Source organism: Tamandua tetradactyla, chromosome 4 (assembly GCF_023851605.1).
Source record: "Tamandua tetradactyla isolate mTamTet1 chromosome 4, mTamTet1.pri, whole genome shotgun sequence".
NCBI lineage: Eukaryota > Metazoa > Chordata > Mammalia > Pilosa > Myrmecophagidae > Tamandua > Tamandua tetradactyla.
Genome location: NC_135330.1, coordinates 108,262,765 through 108,280,387, shown reverse-complemented (window position 1 = coordinate 108,280,387; position 17,623 = coordinate 108,262,765). Strand labels below are relative to the sequence as shown.

Below are 17,623 nucleotides of genomic sequence, written 5' to 3'. Positions count from 1 at the left end.
CATAACTACATGGAATCTTGAATAGGGTGTGAAATCCTTTTTTTTCCCGTATGCTGTATAGCAGGGTCACATCCCATTTTTTTTCCATTTGAACATCTCATTATTGCAGCACCATTTGTTGAATTTTTATTTGTTTGTTTGGGAAATGCACGGGCCGGGAATTGAACCCAGGTCTCCTGCAAAGCAGATGAGAATTCTACCACCGAACTACCCTTGCACTCCCTTTTCATTTTTTAAAAATTGAGAAATCTTCACATATACATTCTATACATGGTGTATAATCGATGGCTCACAACAAGATCTTATAGTTGTGTATTCATTACCATGATTGTTTTTTAAAATATCTACGTCATTCCTGAAAAAGAAAAGATAAAAGAAAAAGCTCATACATACCATACACTTAACCCTCCCTCTCACTACCCACTAGTGTTTCCAAACATCCAATTTATTTTACCTTTTGTCCCCTCTACTATTTATTTATTATCCATATTTTTTTACTCATCTGTCCATTTCTTATGGACATAAGGAGCATCAGACACAAGGTTTTCACAATCACACAGTCACACTGTAAATGTTAGATCTTTATACAATTGTCTTCAAGAATCTAGGCTACTGGAACACAGCTCAACAGTTTCAGGGACTTCCCTCTAGCCACTTCAATACCCCATAAACTAAAAAGGAATATTTATATCATGTATAAGAATAACCTCCAGCATAACCTCTCAACTCTGTTTGAAATCTCTCAGCCAATGAACCTTTATTTTGTCTCATTTCTCTCTTCCCTCTCTCGGTTAAGAAGGCTTTCTCAATCTCTTGATGCTGGGTCCTGGCTTATCCTGGGCTTTCTATCCCACGCTGCCAGGGAGATTTACACCCCTGGGAGTCATGTCCCATGTAGGAGAGAGGGCTCTGAGTTCACCTGCTGAGCTGGTTTAGAGAGAGATGCCACATCTGAGCAACAAAAGAGGTTCTCTGGGGGGTGACCCTGAGGCCTAATTTTAAGTAGTATTAGCCTATTCTTTGCAGGAATAAATTTCATAGGGATAAACCCTAAGATCAAGGTCTCAGCCTATTGATTTGGTTGTCCCCACTGCTTGTGATGTGTGAGATCTTGGTTGTACAGGTTAGTGTGATGCCCTGATATATCCCTGAGCAATGTGGGTAGAGAATAAAAAAGTATTTGCAAAGTCTCCTTGGGGGACTAGGGAGGAAGAAGGAAATATCTAACTTCCCATCTGGGAAAATTCTGATATTCTCGCTAGCAGTGGGAACATCCAATTCAAAAGACTAAGCCCTCAACCTTGGGACCCGCCCCTATGAAGCTTATTCCTGAAAAGGAGAAGCTAAGTCTAGTGACAATTATGCATAAGAGTCCCTTCCAGAAAGCCTCTTTTGTTTCACAGATGTGGCCTCTCTCTCTAAAAGTCAACTTGGCAGTGAACTCACTGCCCTTCCCACTTATGTGAATAAGGCAACATGGGACAAGACTCCCAGGAATGAACTGGGACCCAACATCATAGGAATGAGAAAGTCTTCTTGACCAAAAGTGGGAAGAGAGAAACAGGACAAAATAAAGCCTCAGTGACTGAGAGATTTCAAATGGAGTCAGGAGGTTATCCTGCAAGTTACTCTTAGGCAATGTACAGATATTCTTTATCAGTTTATGGTATACTAGGGGGCTAGAGGAAGTACTTGAAATTGTCAAATTGTGTTCTAGTAGGCTTAATTCTTAAAGAAGACCATATAACTACACAGCATTTACAATGTGATTGCGTGATTGTGGAACCTTGCATCTATTGCTCCTTTTATCTAGGGTATGGACAGATGAGTAAAACCAAAAATAAGGATAATAAATAAATAATAGGGGGAGATAAAGGGTAAAAACTGGGTTGAGTGAAATACTGTGGGTCAATGAGAGGGACGGGTAAACGTATGGGATGCATGATTTCTTTTTCTGGAGTGATGTAAATGCTCTAAAAATGATCATGGTGAAGAACTATGTGATGATATTGTGAATCACTGATTGTATAATACGGTTGGACTGTGTGTGTGTGGATATTTCTCGGAAAAAAAAAAGAGAAAAGACACTTTACAGAATGGTGGAAAATATCTGCAAATCATTTATTTAAGGACTTGAAAAGACATTTCTCCAAAGAAGATATACAAATGACTGAAAAGCACATGATAAAATGTTCAACATCACTGGCCACTAAAGAAATGCATATCAAGACCACAATGAGATACTACTTAACACTCACTAGGATGGCAATTATTGCAACAAAACAAAACAAAACAGAAAACAACAAATATTGGTGAGGATGTGAAGAAATTGGAACCTTCCTGCATTGCTGGTGGGATGTGAAACAGCACAGCCTTTGTGGAAAATGGTTTGGCAGTTCCTCAAGAAATTAAAATAGAATTACCATATGATCCAGACATTCCGCTCCTAGGTATTTACGGAAAAGAGTTGAAAACAGGGACTCAGATCCTTGTACACTGATGTTCACAGCATCATTATTCACAAGAGCCAAAAGACAGATATAACCCAAGCATCCACCAACAGAGGAACGATAATCAAGATATACTGTGACTAGAGAACTGGATATCCATAAGTAAAAGAATGAAAGAAGACCCGTATCTCACACCTTATACAAAAATTAACTCAAAATGGATCAAAGATCTAAACATTAGGTCTAAGACCATAAAACAGTTAGAGGAAAATGTTGGGAGATATCTTACGAATCTTACAACTGGAGGTGGTTTTATGGACCTTAAACCTAAAGCAAGAGCACTGAAGAAAGAAATAAATAAATGGGAGCTCCTCAAAATTAAACACTTTTGTGCATCAAAGAACTTCATCAAGAAAGTAGAAAGACAGCCTACACAATGGGAGACAATATTTGGAAACGACATATCAGATAAAGGTCTAGTATCCAGAATTTATAAAGAGATTGTTCAACTCAACAACAAAAAGACAGCCAACCCAATTACAAAATGGGAAAAAGACTTGAACAGACACCTACCAGAAGAAGAAATACGGATGGCCAAGAGGCACATGAAGAGATGCTCAATGTCCCTGGCCATTAGAGAAATGCAAATCAAAACCACAATGAGATATCATCTCACACCCACCAGAATGGCCATTATCAACAAAACAGAAAATGACAAGTGCTGGAGAGGACGCGGAGAAAGAGGCACACTTATCCACTGTTGGTGGGAATGTCAAAGGGTGCAACCACTGTGGAAGGCAGTTTGGCGGTTCCTTAAAAAGCTGAATACAGAATTGCCATACGACCCAGCAATACCATTGCTAGGTATCTACTCAAAGGACTTAAGGGCAAAGACACAAACGGACATTTGCACACCAATGTTTATAGCAGCGTTATTTACAATTGCAAAGAGATGGAAACAGCCAAAATCTCCATCAACAGAAGAGTGGCTAAACAAACTGTGGTATATACATACGATGGAATATTATGCAGCTTTAAGACAAGATAAACTTATGAACCATGTAATAACATGGATGGACCTAGAGAATATTATGCTGAGTGAATCCAGCCAAAAACTAAAGGACAAATACTGTATGGTCCCACTGATGTGAACGGACATTCGAGAATAAACTTGAAATATGTCATTGGTAACAGAGTTCAGCAGGAGTTAGAAACAGGGTAAGACAATGGGTAATGAAGCTGAAGGGATACAGACTGTGCAACAGGACTAGATACAAAAACTCAAAAATGGACAGCACAATAATACCTAATTGTAAAGTAATCATGTTAAAACACTGAATGAAGCTGCATCTGAGCTATAGGGTTTTTTTTGTTTTTGTTTGCTTGTTTGTTTGTTTGTTGTTGTTGTTTTTTACTATTATTACTACTTTTATTTCTTTTCTTTATATTAACATTTTATATCTTTTTCTGTTGTGTTGCTAGTTCCTCTAAACCGATGCAAATGTACTAAGAAACAATGATCATGCATCTATGTGATGATGTTAAGAATTACTGAGTGCATATGTAGAACGGTATGATTTCTAAATGTTGTGTTAATTTCTTTTTTTTTTCTTTCTGTTAATAAAAAAAATAATAATAATAAAAAAAAGATATACTGTGAACACACAATGAAATATTCAGCCATAAAAGGAATGAAGTCCAATCCCTACTATATAGCCTGATGCACTTTGAAAACACTATGCTAAGTGAAGACAGGCAAATATCTTATGATTCCACTTATATGAAATATCTAGAAAAAGCAAATGAACAGAATCAGAAGGTAGAATGGAAGTTACCAGGGGCTGAGGAGAGGGGAAAATGGCGAGTAACTGCTTAATGGGTATACAGTTTCTGTTTGGAATGAAGAAAGTTTGCTAATGGATGGTGGTGATAGTAGCACAACATTGTAAATGTAATTAGTGCCAGTGAACTGTATACTTTAAAATTTGATTAAAACAGCAAATTTTATGATATTTATATATATATGTTACCACAATAAAACAAGATTTTAAAAATGCTTCAAGAGCAATTATGAACACACTTGATTAACGAAAAACAAAAATCTGCAAAGAAACAGAAGACATAAAGAACCAAAGGTAAATTTTAAAACTGAAAAATTTCAATAACTGAAATTTGAAATTTACTGGGGAGACTCACTTGCAAAATGAAGATGAGAGGGGGAAAAATCAGTGAACTCAAAGTTCAATCAATAGCAATCTTCCAAGCTGAACAACAGAAACAAATAACATTAAAAAGAAGCAAACAGAACTTCAGGGACTTGTCTAATACAACATCAGATAAAAGATCTAATATTGTAAATATTAGTAAAAGATCTAATATTGATGTCATTAGAGAGGTAGAGCTGAAAAAAACTTTTGAAGATATAATGACAGAAAAGTTCCCAAATTTGGCAAAAGATACAAACCTACAGATTCAAATGTGGGAGGAGGGCAAGAGAAAAGAGAAAAAAGATTAAACTCATCAACTATTGGACAGGTAATTGACGGGAGTAAAAAAAGTACCATTTAAGACTGTCAAACCAGATAGTAAAAAAGGAAAGAATATTACAAAAGGTATAGGCATAAAGTTAACCCCTACATCAAAAATAAAAATCTTCCTAAATATCAAAATAACTTTTAAAAAGAGAAAAGAAAGTACACTTTAGTAGAGAATAAAACACAGAAATTATAACAAAATATGACAGAGCTAATATATTGATACATGTAAATGGGCTTAACTCACCTATAATCAGAAAAAGACTTTCAAACTGGCTTAAAAAACAAAAGCCACCTGTACACAGTATACAAGAGTTGCACCTAAAGTAAAGTAATCCAGAAAGGCTAGAAATAAAGAGATGAGCAAAGGTAAATTAAGTCAATGATAACAATAAGAAAGCGTTGTACTCTTGCTACAAAACCAGCAGAATTTCTACTAAAAAACATTTAGAAAGACAAAGAAGGACTCTTTATAAAGCTAAAAGCCATAATTTACAATGAAGATGTAACAGTAACATCTATATAACAAATAATTCTCCAATCACCATTATAAAGCAGAAACTGAAAGATATGAGAAAAAAATATAAAAACACTAAGAATAGGAGATTTTAATATACTACTGTCAGTGCAAGGGAGGTCAAATAAAAAATCAGGCTATAGATCTTCTACACTGAACTTTATACCCTGATAATGGATAACATAATTTGCATATGGAACACAAAAATCAAATATTAGGCTCAAAGAAAACATCAGTAAATTCTATAAATTATGGAGAAATATTGCAACTAACATGAAGGAAAAAAAAAAACCCTAGACATTTATAAAATAAAAACCAAAAAGCTTTTCCACTTGGGAATTTAAAAGTCTCATATTAACCAACTCTTAATTGAAAAAGGAAATGCAAAACAAAATTACGAAATTTCTAAAAATTTATAACAAAAACACCACATATCAGAACCTATGAGATATACTTAAAGCAGTTATCAAAGGAGAATTCATAACCTTAAAATTTTATACTATAGGATGAAAATAAATAAATCTCAACTCAGAAGCTAGAAAAAGGGGCAGGCAATGGTGGCTCAGTGGGAGAGTTCTTGCCTGCTACGCCGAAGACGAAGGTTTGATTCCTGGAGCCTGCCCATGCAAAAAAAAAAAGAAAAAGAAAAAGAAAAACAACAACAACAAGCTAGAAAAAGAACAGAACTGACCTAAAGGAAAGAAATGATAAATACAAAAGTAGAAATTCATGAGATCAGAAAAATCATCGCTCTAATTAATACAAATTTTGATTCTTTGAAAAAATTACTAAGAAAAACTCCTAGCTAATCAGAAAAGACAGGGAGAGGGAACATAAATATATAAAATAAGAAATGATGGCAAAAATAACCCTTTAAACAATAAATATAAGAAATAAAATCACAAAGATTACTCTGTGAACATATAAGAAATCTGAAAACATTAGATATAAAAAATTTTTTTATTAATAAAACCAATTAACATACAATACAAACATTTTTAACGTATGAACATTCCATACTTGGTGTGCAATCAATGGCTCACAATATCATCACATAGTTGTATATTCATCACCATGATCATTTCTCAGAACATTTACATCATTCCAGAAAAAGAAATAAAAAGAAACAAGAAAAAATTCATAAATACCATACCCCTTACCCCTCCCTCTCATTGACCACTAGTATTTCCCTCTACCCAGTTTATTTTAACATTTGTTCCCCGTTTATCTATTTATTTATTTTTTTTTTTTTAAACATTTTCTTGTTTTTTATTGTATTTTGTTTGTTTGTTTTTTACATGGGCTGGGGCCGGGAATCGAACCGAGGTCCTCCGGCATGGCAGGCAAGCACTTTGCCCGCTGAGCCACCGCGGCCCGCCCCTATCTATTTATTTTTAATCCATACGTTTTACTCATCTGTTCATACCGTAGATAAAAGGAGCATCAGAACAAGGTTTTCACAATCACAGAGTCACTTTGCAAAAGCTACATCATTATACAATCATCTTAAAGAACTATGGCTACCAGAACACAGCTCTACAGTTTCAAGCATTTCCCTCTAGCTGCTCTAATTATACCTTAAACTAAAAAGGGGTTATCTATATAATACGTAAGAATAACCTCCAAGATACCTCTCAACTCTATTTGAAATCTCTCAGCCACTGACACTCAATTTTGTCTCGTTTCTCTATTCACTCTTTCAGTCGAGAAGGTTTTCTAAATTTCTTGATGCTGAGTCCCAGCTCATTCTAGGATTTCTGTCCCATGGTGCCAGGGAGGTTTACATCCGTGGGAACCATGTCCCACATAGAGAGGGGGAGGACAGTGAGTTTGCTTCCTGTGTTGGTTGAGAGACAGGCCACATCTGAGCAACAAAAGAGGTTCTCTGGGGGTGGCTTTTAGGCCTAATTTTAAGTGGGCTAAGCCTGTTCTTTTTGGGATAAGTTTCATATGAACAAATCCCAAGCATAAGGGTTCAGCCTATTGATTTTGTTGTCCTCACTGCTTGTGAGAATATCAGGCCTTCTCCAAATGTTGAATTTTCCCTCTTTCTCACCATTCCCCCAAGGAGACTTTGCAAATACTTTTTATTCACTGTTCAAATCACTCTGGGATTTATCGGAGCATCACTCTGGACAAATCTACAAAATCTCATGCCCTACTCAAGGTTCCATGCACCTATGGTGTTAATTAAACTGTCCATATAAGTTATATTAGGATATGCACTACTCAAAATACAAATTTTGTACCAAATAAACATTTTTTGCTTTAGTCTTACAATTAAGTTAAAGTTCAAAAATATGTATTAACATCTGTTTTCAACACCCTGCAATATTGACATTCCTTTGTTCTTCCTCATGCAAAAACATTTTTTAATTTGTACATTTAGTCACTATCATTGTATACTCTAGACATTCCTAGTGAAAGCCTTATAATCTCCTAGGACAATTGTTAAGAAAAACAGACTCCAATAAAGATAAGGAAGTTAAATAAGCCAATTTCCACAACAAAAATAGAAAAAAATCATTAAGGAACTAACTCTACAAAAAAATACCAAGACCTAAAAGGTTTCATGGGGGATGTTCTACCAAATCTTCAAAGATGGCCCCAGTGCTACAAATTGTCCCAGAGTACAGAGAATGAAGGACCCATACCATTATTAATACCTACACTTTACTAAGGCAGAAAAGCTAACACCCGTACCGTGGCTTAACAAAAATACAACAATAAATACAACTACAGACCACTACCACTTAGGTAACTATTGATGCAAAAATTCTAAATAAAATGTCACAAACAGGAATGCGTACTATATTAAGACAATACACCATGATCAAGTAAGGTTATTCAAGGAATACAAGGATGGTTCAATATTAGGAATGCCATTAATATAAGTCATATTAATAGACTTACGGGAGAAAATTATATGATTACCTCCAGTCACTGAAAAATTCAATACCCATTCCTGATAAAACACTCAAGAATAGGAATTTATGGATAGTTTCTTAACATGTCAAAATATATGTAACAGATAAAATCTAGATACAACCAAAGAAAAGATTGATAAATTTGATCACATAAAAATAAAAAACAGTTTGCATGGCAAAACAGTGAAAGACAAAAAACAAACTAAGGATGCATTTGATGCATATATCACAAATCAAGGGCTAGTATTCTAGATATATAAAGAATTCTTAAAAACTACAGAAAAAAAATCCCTCAAAATCCAACAGAAAAATGGGAAATAAATATGAACAGGCCATTTCAGAAGATAAACAAATGGTTCTTAAACATGGATCATGTTCAATTTTACTTATATGTGAAATGCAGATTAAAACAGTACAAATTGAAACCTAGATACAGATTCTCACTTATCAGACTGGCAACAACTTTAAATGTGACAACATAGTTTTCTGGCAAGGCTATAGTATAGAGACAGTTACTTTTGTACACTGTTACAGGAGAGGCAAAATGATACAACAAGTAAGGTGGGGGAATTTGGCAAAATGCAACAATATTTCTGAAGATATATTTCTAATAATACAAGAATAATACACAATAGCTCAGCAGGCAGAGTTCTTGCCTGCCATGCTGGAGACACAGGTTCAATTCTTGGTGCCTGCCCACACAAACAAAATAAAACAATGCATAAGATTATTCATTGCTATATTATTTGTATTTGAAAAATTGAGGAAATGTCTAAATGGCTAGTAATAATAACAAGGCTGAATAAACTGCACCTACAAAGCAGAATACTTTACAGAACTATACTGGTTGCCTTGCTCTGCTTTCTTTTCATTACATGGATAGCCTCTATTAATAGTAGATAACAAATTTTTCTCTAACAAATAAAGAGACCTAGAATAACAAAGTATCTATGACTTCTACCCTGTGATCAGCTTGTGGTTTTCAGTGGATCTCCATGGAAACATCTCAAGGGCTGGTGGGAGAGGTAGGGAAGGTAAGTAAGGCCACGTCTTATACACGCCCCAAACTGCAAAGACTCTTCCAGTCTTACCTCTTTGTTTTTTTTTTTAAACATTTTTTTATTTTATTATTTTTTGTTTGTTTGTTTGTTTTTTACATGGGCTGGGGCCGGGAATCGAACCGGGGTCCTCCGGCATGGCAGGCAAGCACTCTTGCCCGCTGAGCCACCACGGCCCGCCCCACCTCTTTGTTTTTTCAGTACATTTGGCTATCACTGAAAATTTCATTTTAAAAGCGTTATAATTTCTTTCCTCAGCAGTATTTCAGATGCTTGAAGACTGCTAGAAAGATCTCTAGACCCACAGTAAGAGATGGAAACACACATACATACACAGACACAAAGACGGACAACTCTAGGATCAATGTTTTGATCTAACAATCTTAAAAACTGGTATCATATGAACCAAGGAAAATCTCTAATAACCAAAATTCTTCCAACATGGATATTTTCAGTTAAAAGAGGTTCACTGATTTTTGTCCCCGCCAGTAAGTCTGTTATTAAATAATATCCGGTTAGGCACCACTGCTGAAAACTGCTATTAACAGGTAAAGTATTTCATAGAAGACTAGGTATCTATGGAATGATACACAGGCTCTTAAGACAACTAGAGTTGAACCAAGTTACAATCACATACAATTATATTAATTTCATCCTTACATATAACAAACAGTTAACTCAGTGAGTTTAGGGTGTTCAAACTCCACACATTCAAAGAGAACACTGGCCATGGTCTAGGTCCTGGGTCCTTGGGTTATCCTGCCTGGGTGTCCTTGTATATCTGAGAGCCTGGTTCATGCCAGACAGTTTATGCTAACAAACTGTGTTGTGGTGAAAGCCAATTTTTGTTTACCTTGGACCCTGGATCATGCTGCATCAGTTTGAAATCTGGGGAGTAGGGGAAACGAGAGACTGAGTAGCTAAGGTTAGTTATGGAGGCACTCCAGACCTACATGACTGACCACTAATAAAAACCCCGAACACGAAGGCTCAGATAGGCATCCCTGGTTGGCAATGTTTCATCTGTTTTGTTAAACATGGCTGCTGTGAGAATTAGGCACTGTCTATATGGCTACAATGGGAGAGGACAGACGGAGGCTCACTCCTGATTTCTCCTGGACTTTACCCTATGCGCTTTTTTCTCTGCTCATTTAAATCTGCATCTTTTTGCTATAATAAAACATAACATGAGTATAGGAGCTTTCTGAGTTCTATGAGTCCTGCTAGTGAATCACTGAAGATGAGGATAGTCTTGGGATCCCCGAGAAACTTATCAGTGTCACCAATTATCAAGACTCAGTACATAACCAATCTGTCACAATTCATTAATTTCATTTGCACAAGCTGCAAAATAAAGCGAAACATGTATCAAATGTTAGGTGACACTCAAAATTGTTAGACATATCAAACCATGGGTAAACTTCAAAAAGGACAGGAAAACTAAATGCTAAAGAATCACTCCCACTGTATTAACTATAAACAGTATAACTAGAAAACAAATGAACACAGACTGATCTGAATCAGCCTAGATTTATCCTATAGTCCTCAGGGTCAATACTTAGCATTCCTTTTAATACATCATTGGCATATTAAAGTCCAAAACCCACCTTATTATCTCCACACTCCAGACCAGCTTCTTCACCAGCATACTTATTTGCCATTGCTGCATAATTTAAGTCATTCCTGCTATTTTCTACCTTTCCCCACAACTATACTTGTTTTCTATTGCATCCTACCCTAAATCTCCAGTTAGCTGGGTATTACCCTTGACTCCTCTCTTCTCTCAGCACCCATATCAAATCCAGCACGGTTCACCATCTAAACTTTTCTGAAGTCTCCCCTTGCCATTTTATTCCTAATACCTTGGACTTAAGGACTGGCCCTAATCTTCTCTCATCCATACCATCACAATCTGTCTTTCTAAGTCCAGTCTCCCTTAAAATCTATACTCCAGATCGTAGTCTGAGCTATTACCCCCAAATAAAAATTTGACCAATATTCTTTAGCTCCATGCCAGCAAAGTAAAAAAGATACGTGGCTCTTGAAGTGGTGCAGAAGACCCTGTATGACTGAGAACTTGATAAATCTGCCATATTATTTCCCTACTTTTTGCTTCATAATTTATGCTTCCATCTCTCTGCTTTTAAAAACTCCTCTGCTGGTTTTCTTCACCTGCTGCTACTGCTCAAATGCAGGGAATTCTTTAGCATTCCATTCTTAGCCCTCTTACTGAAATTCAACCTCTCCTAAGCAATCTTATTTAATGCCCATGGTTTCATCACTCCTTTATAGACTGATTAATCCCAAATGTGTACTGTGTTTTTTTTAGAAATAATGCCTTGGAGCAACAATAGGTAAATGAGGCTCAACACTGTCTGTCCCACAGTAAGTCCATCCTCTTTCTCAACCAGCTTCATCCCTTTGCTTTATCCCTTCTAAATCGTTCATGGCACAATTACCCATTATGGTATCTTTTGCTTCTCCCTCTCCCACCAAATTCTACTCCATCTCTTAACTGTCAAATTTTCCTCTCTTAACCATTCTTATATTTGCTGTTTCTAGATCATACCTTTATCAACTTCTTTAGACCCAGTACGACAGCAAAATAGGTCTGCCCACATTAAAACTTACCCCACTCCATACCCTCCAGACCTCTCATAGGGTATCTGTCTACAAAAGATGTGAATTAATCACTCCTCTATATAAAACACTTCAGTGATTCTGCACTGTTTGAAAGAAAAAGCCCCAAATCCTTAAAGTAGGATTCAAAACCCTGCAACTTAACTCCCTGGGAAATACAAGGGGTTATTAAATATCTGTATTCTCCAAACTCCCCATACATTCTCTTGAATCTTTCATGTTTTCCCTCATGCTCCTGATATTACTTTTACATTTGACAAAATCCTGCTCATTAGTTGTAAGACCTTAGACAAAATATTTAACACGTTGAGCCATTTACCTCATTTGTAAAATGAAGATGATGATATAAATTTCAGGGAACTGTTGTGAGGATTAAATGAGTTAACACATGAAAAGGGTTTCATACAGTGCTTGGTACATTTTTAACTCTCAATAAATGCTATTAACATGACTATGTTTGTCACTGCTGTCACCACCATCCTCCTCCTTACAATGCTCATCTCAAACGATGCTTCCTTGGTGAAGTATTCTGAATTGCCAGACAGAATGATCTCTGCTCTCATAACCTAGCATTTTGGTCATTCCTCCCATATGCTTTATTCTTTCTTTTTTGTCTTTACATCTGTTATATATCTGCGGGATTGTGGTAGGAAAGAGCATAACAGACCTTAGACGTGGCTTCAATTCTCTGCTATGACTGTTACTCACTGTGTGACTTCAGTCAGTTATTTAACTTAATTGAGTTTCAATTGCAAAAACAGGGTAATAAAAGCGCTTATCAGATAAAAGGAAACTACAGAAAGATTCAGTATAATGAATTCTTGGGAAATTCCTCTCCTGTCCCTCTTTTCACCCGCTCTTAAAATTATAGAGAAAAGAATCTCTGTTTTCTCTGAGTCCACATTCATGGCACAATTCTGATGAGCAGAACAATCTGTGACTGCTCGCCAAACTTGACAAATATACCTATAACCACACTACTTTATCTCTTTAATATCTCTGCTTTCTTATAAACACAACCAACAATGGTGGAAGCTTTTATTTACCTTTAATTCTATAATGTTCTGATGACATATCAGATATTTTGCTTATTTTCTCTTTAATCTTAGCTGTGTCTTAAAAGCACAGAACTAGACTTAGCATTCAACAATAACTAAATTTTTAAAATTAAACTTCCTTCTTCTTCCTTTCAAGATATTTACTATCTTTTATAATTTTTGTTAAGTCACTTAATAGGACAGTATATAAATAAACACCTTTACTTAATTTTTATGACATTTCACAAATAAAGTAACTTTAAAACATTACATCCTAAGAGCTTAAAGTCCTAAAATGACCTAGAAAAATGTGGTTTAATTTTTAAAATACAAACATACTCAACAAATAAGAAAGAGAATGCGTTGAAGCAAATGTCAATACTCTAGTCACTGAAATTTATCCGATGTTTTATCCAATAGAATAATATTTTCACTTGCTGCCTTAAGGAGAACTGTCTAAATAGAATCAAATTAAACATTATGTCAAAATATAGACATTGAACGAATTGTCTAAAAATGCCTTGGTATCCAATATTGTACCTCAAAAGGTGTAGCCTGGGTGGCAGTGTGGTCTAGTGGAAAGAGCACAAGATCCACTGTTAAGAGACCTCAGTTTGAATATGAACTCTGACCCTTATTAGCTCTGCACCCTTGGACAAATCACTTAAATTTTCCCTGAGGCTCGGTTTCTTCTTATTCTGCAGGATAGGGACAATAATCCCTGCCTATCTGTTATAAGGATCAAATGAAATAAAGATGTTTTATAAGGTTTTAACCAGCTTATAAATATTAATGCTTAAAAATACTACAACACTATAGTATTTGTACAATACTATACAAATACAGATAATAAATAAATTACATGCATGATACTGCTAAAAGTTAGCATTTGTGCTGTCTGGATGTTTGAACTATAATCTAACCTTAATCCTATTTTTGAATACTTATATATTCTAGAAGTTTGAAAGGTTGATAAACTATATGCTGACACTCATTTAAAGCCTATAAAGTAAATAACCCTTCCAATCCCCATCAAGAGCAAAATTCCAAATCAAAGTTTCTATTTTACTTACGTTTATGTCTGTATGGTATATGAGGACACATAGTGCTGGCAAAATCTGAGGAAAGAAGATAAACGATAAATAATACAAACTGATTATAACTCTGTAAAAATAAAATGCTACTCAAAAGGCAGTTTGTAGGGTCAGAAAGACAATTTTAAAATTTGTATTAATTTCTTCTATCAGGAAAATGAAAATTTGATAAGATCACTCTGAAAAACCAAAGGCATATTTCAGATATCCAATTAAAATGTCCAAATAAATCTGGCAGAGTTTAATGTACCTTAAAGTAAAAACCTTTGTTTTCAAGAAACTTCTTTATGACATATAATGTCATGTGGAAAAAATGGAGATGCAAATATTAACAGCATAGTTACAGAAGGAAAGCTAGTCTTAAAACTGCCATGAACATTTCACTTACCTTCTTAAAGTAAGAATAGGATTTTTAAAATACATTGTTTGAGTCAAATGAAGGTTTTGACTTCAAACTCAGTCAAGAAAATTACAGCTAATACATCTGGTTGCATCAAGCTTTATTTTTTGAACTTAGGAATTACAGATCCTTTTAAAAAAAATTGGGAGAGCGAAAAAGTGGACAGAAATCACTGAAAACCCTTTAGAAGACAACAGGAAGCAGAAGTTGGCTAAGGATGTCAATTATAAAATTACATACCCAGTGTTTCTCTATGTGGTTAAATGAATAAAAGCTGCATAAGCTTTTTGTAAACTTAATATGCTCAGGTCTCTTTACAAATTATATGTAAATGGAAAGTTTTTTACTTTGCTTTAATAGATTTAATATGAAGTATGCCACTTTTAAGAACACTAATTTTGTCAGACATCAGGGGAAATTTCAATTGAAATTAATGCAAACTTACTCAAGAACATCTGCATGATAAGTATACTAGTTACATCTTTAACAGCCCCTTATGACATTTTTTTTTAGTATGTGTTAAATCAACAATGTGATGTAGTTATAAAACAGATTTTTTAAAAATTCTGTATTCTTGTTTCAATTTTTAACGAATTTTCTTTTTATAAAAATAATCATTAAAAATAAGACTTGGAAATGGACTGACATTCTTTCAGGTGCTGTAAGATGCTCAAAAATATATAGACATATGGCACTTTACTTTGAAAATCTCATACCTGCAATGAAGCCAGTATATGCATTATTTCACTCCCTGTGCATGAAAACCTAAGGCATAAACATAGGGAAAATATACCATCTGGCCTTTACAATTCTTCATTTACCTCCTGAACTGTCTCCATAGGCGGTGGGGGGTCCTTATTCCTGCAGAGATTGACTATGACCCATGTGACGTTCCGAAGGAAGGTGATGGGAATGGAAGGATTGATGAAGGACAGAAGAGGTTTGACAACTCCCAGTGATATGACATAATCTCTACATTGAGGACCATCACCTACAGAAATGAAAATTGTATTTAAAAAAAAATTACATTCAAGATGAGAAAGTCTGAAATGTATGCAATGGCTCATGTTGGGACACTGATGTTCTATGTTTCCTCACCACAAATCAAGGGCATCAAGAGTTGCTGCTTCTCCAGATTTTGAATCGGGGAACATAAAATTTAACCTACTCATCCTGATAGCAAATCGCATCATTCTTGCCAAAGGGTTACCACCTTAAGTTAGTGTTTGTGAGGCAAGAACACAGTCAACCCACATTAAATTTAGAGGAAACATAGTATGTAATGGCTATGCCAATGTAGGAAAAAAGTTAATTAAGTTTCTTAACTGGAGTTTTTTTTCAAGCCTAACTACAACTTACCTATGATGTTTCCCAAAGCCCATACTGCTTGTTCACAAACATTCTGATGTGGTGAGTGGAGAAGTCTCAGAAAAAGAGGTACTGCATCTATAATAGAGAAAAAATAATATTTATACTGGAAAAAGTTGAAGAGTTTATAGACTTGAGCCTAAATAAGTTGATAAATTACACAGAGTCTGGCATACTGTAATTGCCCAATTATAGTTCACTGAACAAATAAATGTGAACTGAATAAATAAATTGCTTTTACCCCAAAAATAATCAATTTCAGAATTTTCCCTGAGTAACATTCAAGTAACATGGCAATTGACAGTATCTAAAAGTTAATATTATATCATTAACTAAAAAAAAAAGTAGCATGAAATCTTGCCTATAAGAACAGCCTCTACCCCCAAACACATAACCTCAAAATAAAGTATTTTAGTCATTGTAATCCCCATCCTTGATAGATTACCCAGAGAACTGATTAATCCTTTATCAAATCTACCTATATTTTAAATAATTCACCATTATAATCCTTGCACTTTACATAACTTACACATTAACCATCTCCCCAAATCCTAAAACAGCGATTATCACACCTATTTCCTGGTAGGCATAGGCATAAGCTAAATCACTTTTTCTTAACATTTCAATTATGTACTTCCCTCTCATATTTTTTGCTGTACCTGTGCCCTATATATATATTTTTATTAATGCTGACTTATTTTTTTTTTAATTTTTTTATTAATCAAAAAAAAGAAAAGAAATTAACACAACATTTAGAAATCATTCCATTCTACAAATGCACTCAGTAATTCTTAGTATCATCACATAGATGTATGATCATCATTTCTTAGTACATTTGCATCGATTTAGGAAAAGAACTAGCAAAACAGCAGAAAAAGATATAGAATGTTAATATAGAGAAGAGAATTAAAATAATAATACTAATAATATATATATATAAAGGAAAAAGAAAAAAAACAAAAACAAAAGATACAAACACACAAACAAACAAAAAAAACCATATTTCAGGTGCAGCTTCATTCAGTGTTCCAACCTAGTTACATTACACTTAGGTATTATTGTGCTGTCCATTTTTGAGTTTTTGTATCTAGTCCTGTTGCACAGTCTGTATCCCTTCAGCTCCAATTACCCATTATCTTACCCTGTTTCTAACTCCTGCTGGTCTCTGTTACCAATGATATATTCCAAGCTGATTCTCGAATGTCGGTTCACATCAGTGGGACCTTACAGTATTTGTCCTTTAGTTTTGGGCTAGACTCACTCAGTATAATGTTCTCTAGGTCCATCCATGTTATTACATGCTTCATAAGTTTAGTCTGTCTTAAAGCTGCATAATATTCCATCGTAGGTATACGCCACAGTTTGTTTAGCCACTCGTCTGTTGATGAACATTTTGGCTGTTTCCATCTCTTTGCAATTGTAGATAATGCTGCTATAAACACTGGTGTGCAAATGTCCGTCTGTGTCTTTGCCCTTAAGTCCCTTGAGTAGCTACCTAGCAGTGGTATTGCTGGGTGGTAATCCATTCTGCCATTCTATGTCTTTTGATTGGGAAATTCAGTCCATTAACTTTTAGTATTATTACTGTTTGGATAATA

General features: G+C 35.0%; 1 protein-coding gene across 1 annotated transcript in view; it reads right to left on the bottom strand.

Moving 5' to 3' along the window:
- The window catches only part of KPNA3 (karyopherin subunit alpha 3), a 107,226-nt gene that overhangs the window by 13,933 nt on the left and 75,670 nt on the right, over positions 1-17,623 (bottom strand). The window contains exons 8-10 of the mRNA XM_077158183.1: positions 16,017-16,103; positions 15,479-15,648; positions 14,237-14,281 (exon numbers count right to left, since the gene is read on the bottom strand). Of these exons, the coding sequence (XP_077014298.1) occupies positions 14,237-14,281; positions 15,479-15,648; positions 16,017-16,103 (302 nt within the window). The remainder of the gene's footprint in view (positions 1-14,236; positions 14,282-15,478; positions 15,649-16,016; positions 16,104-17,623) is intronic.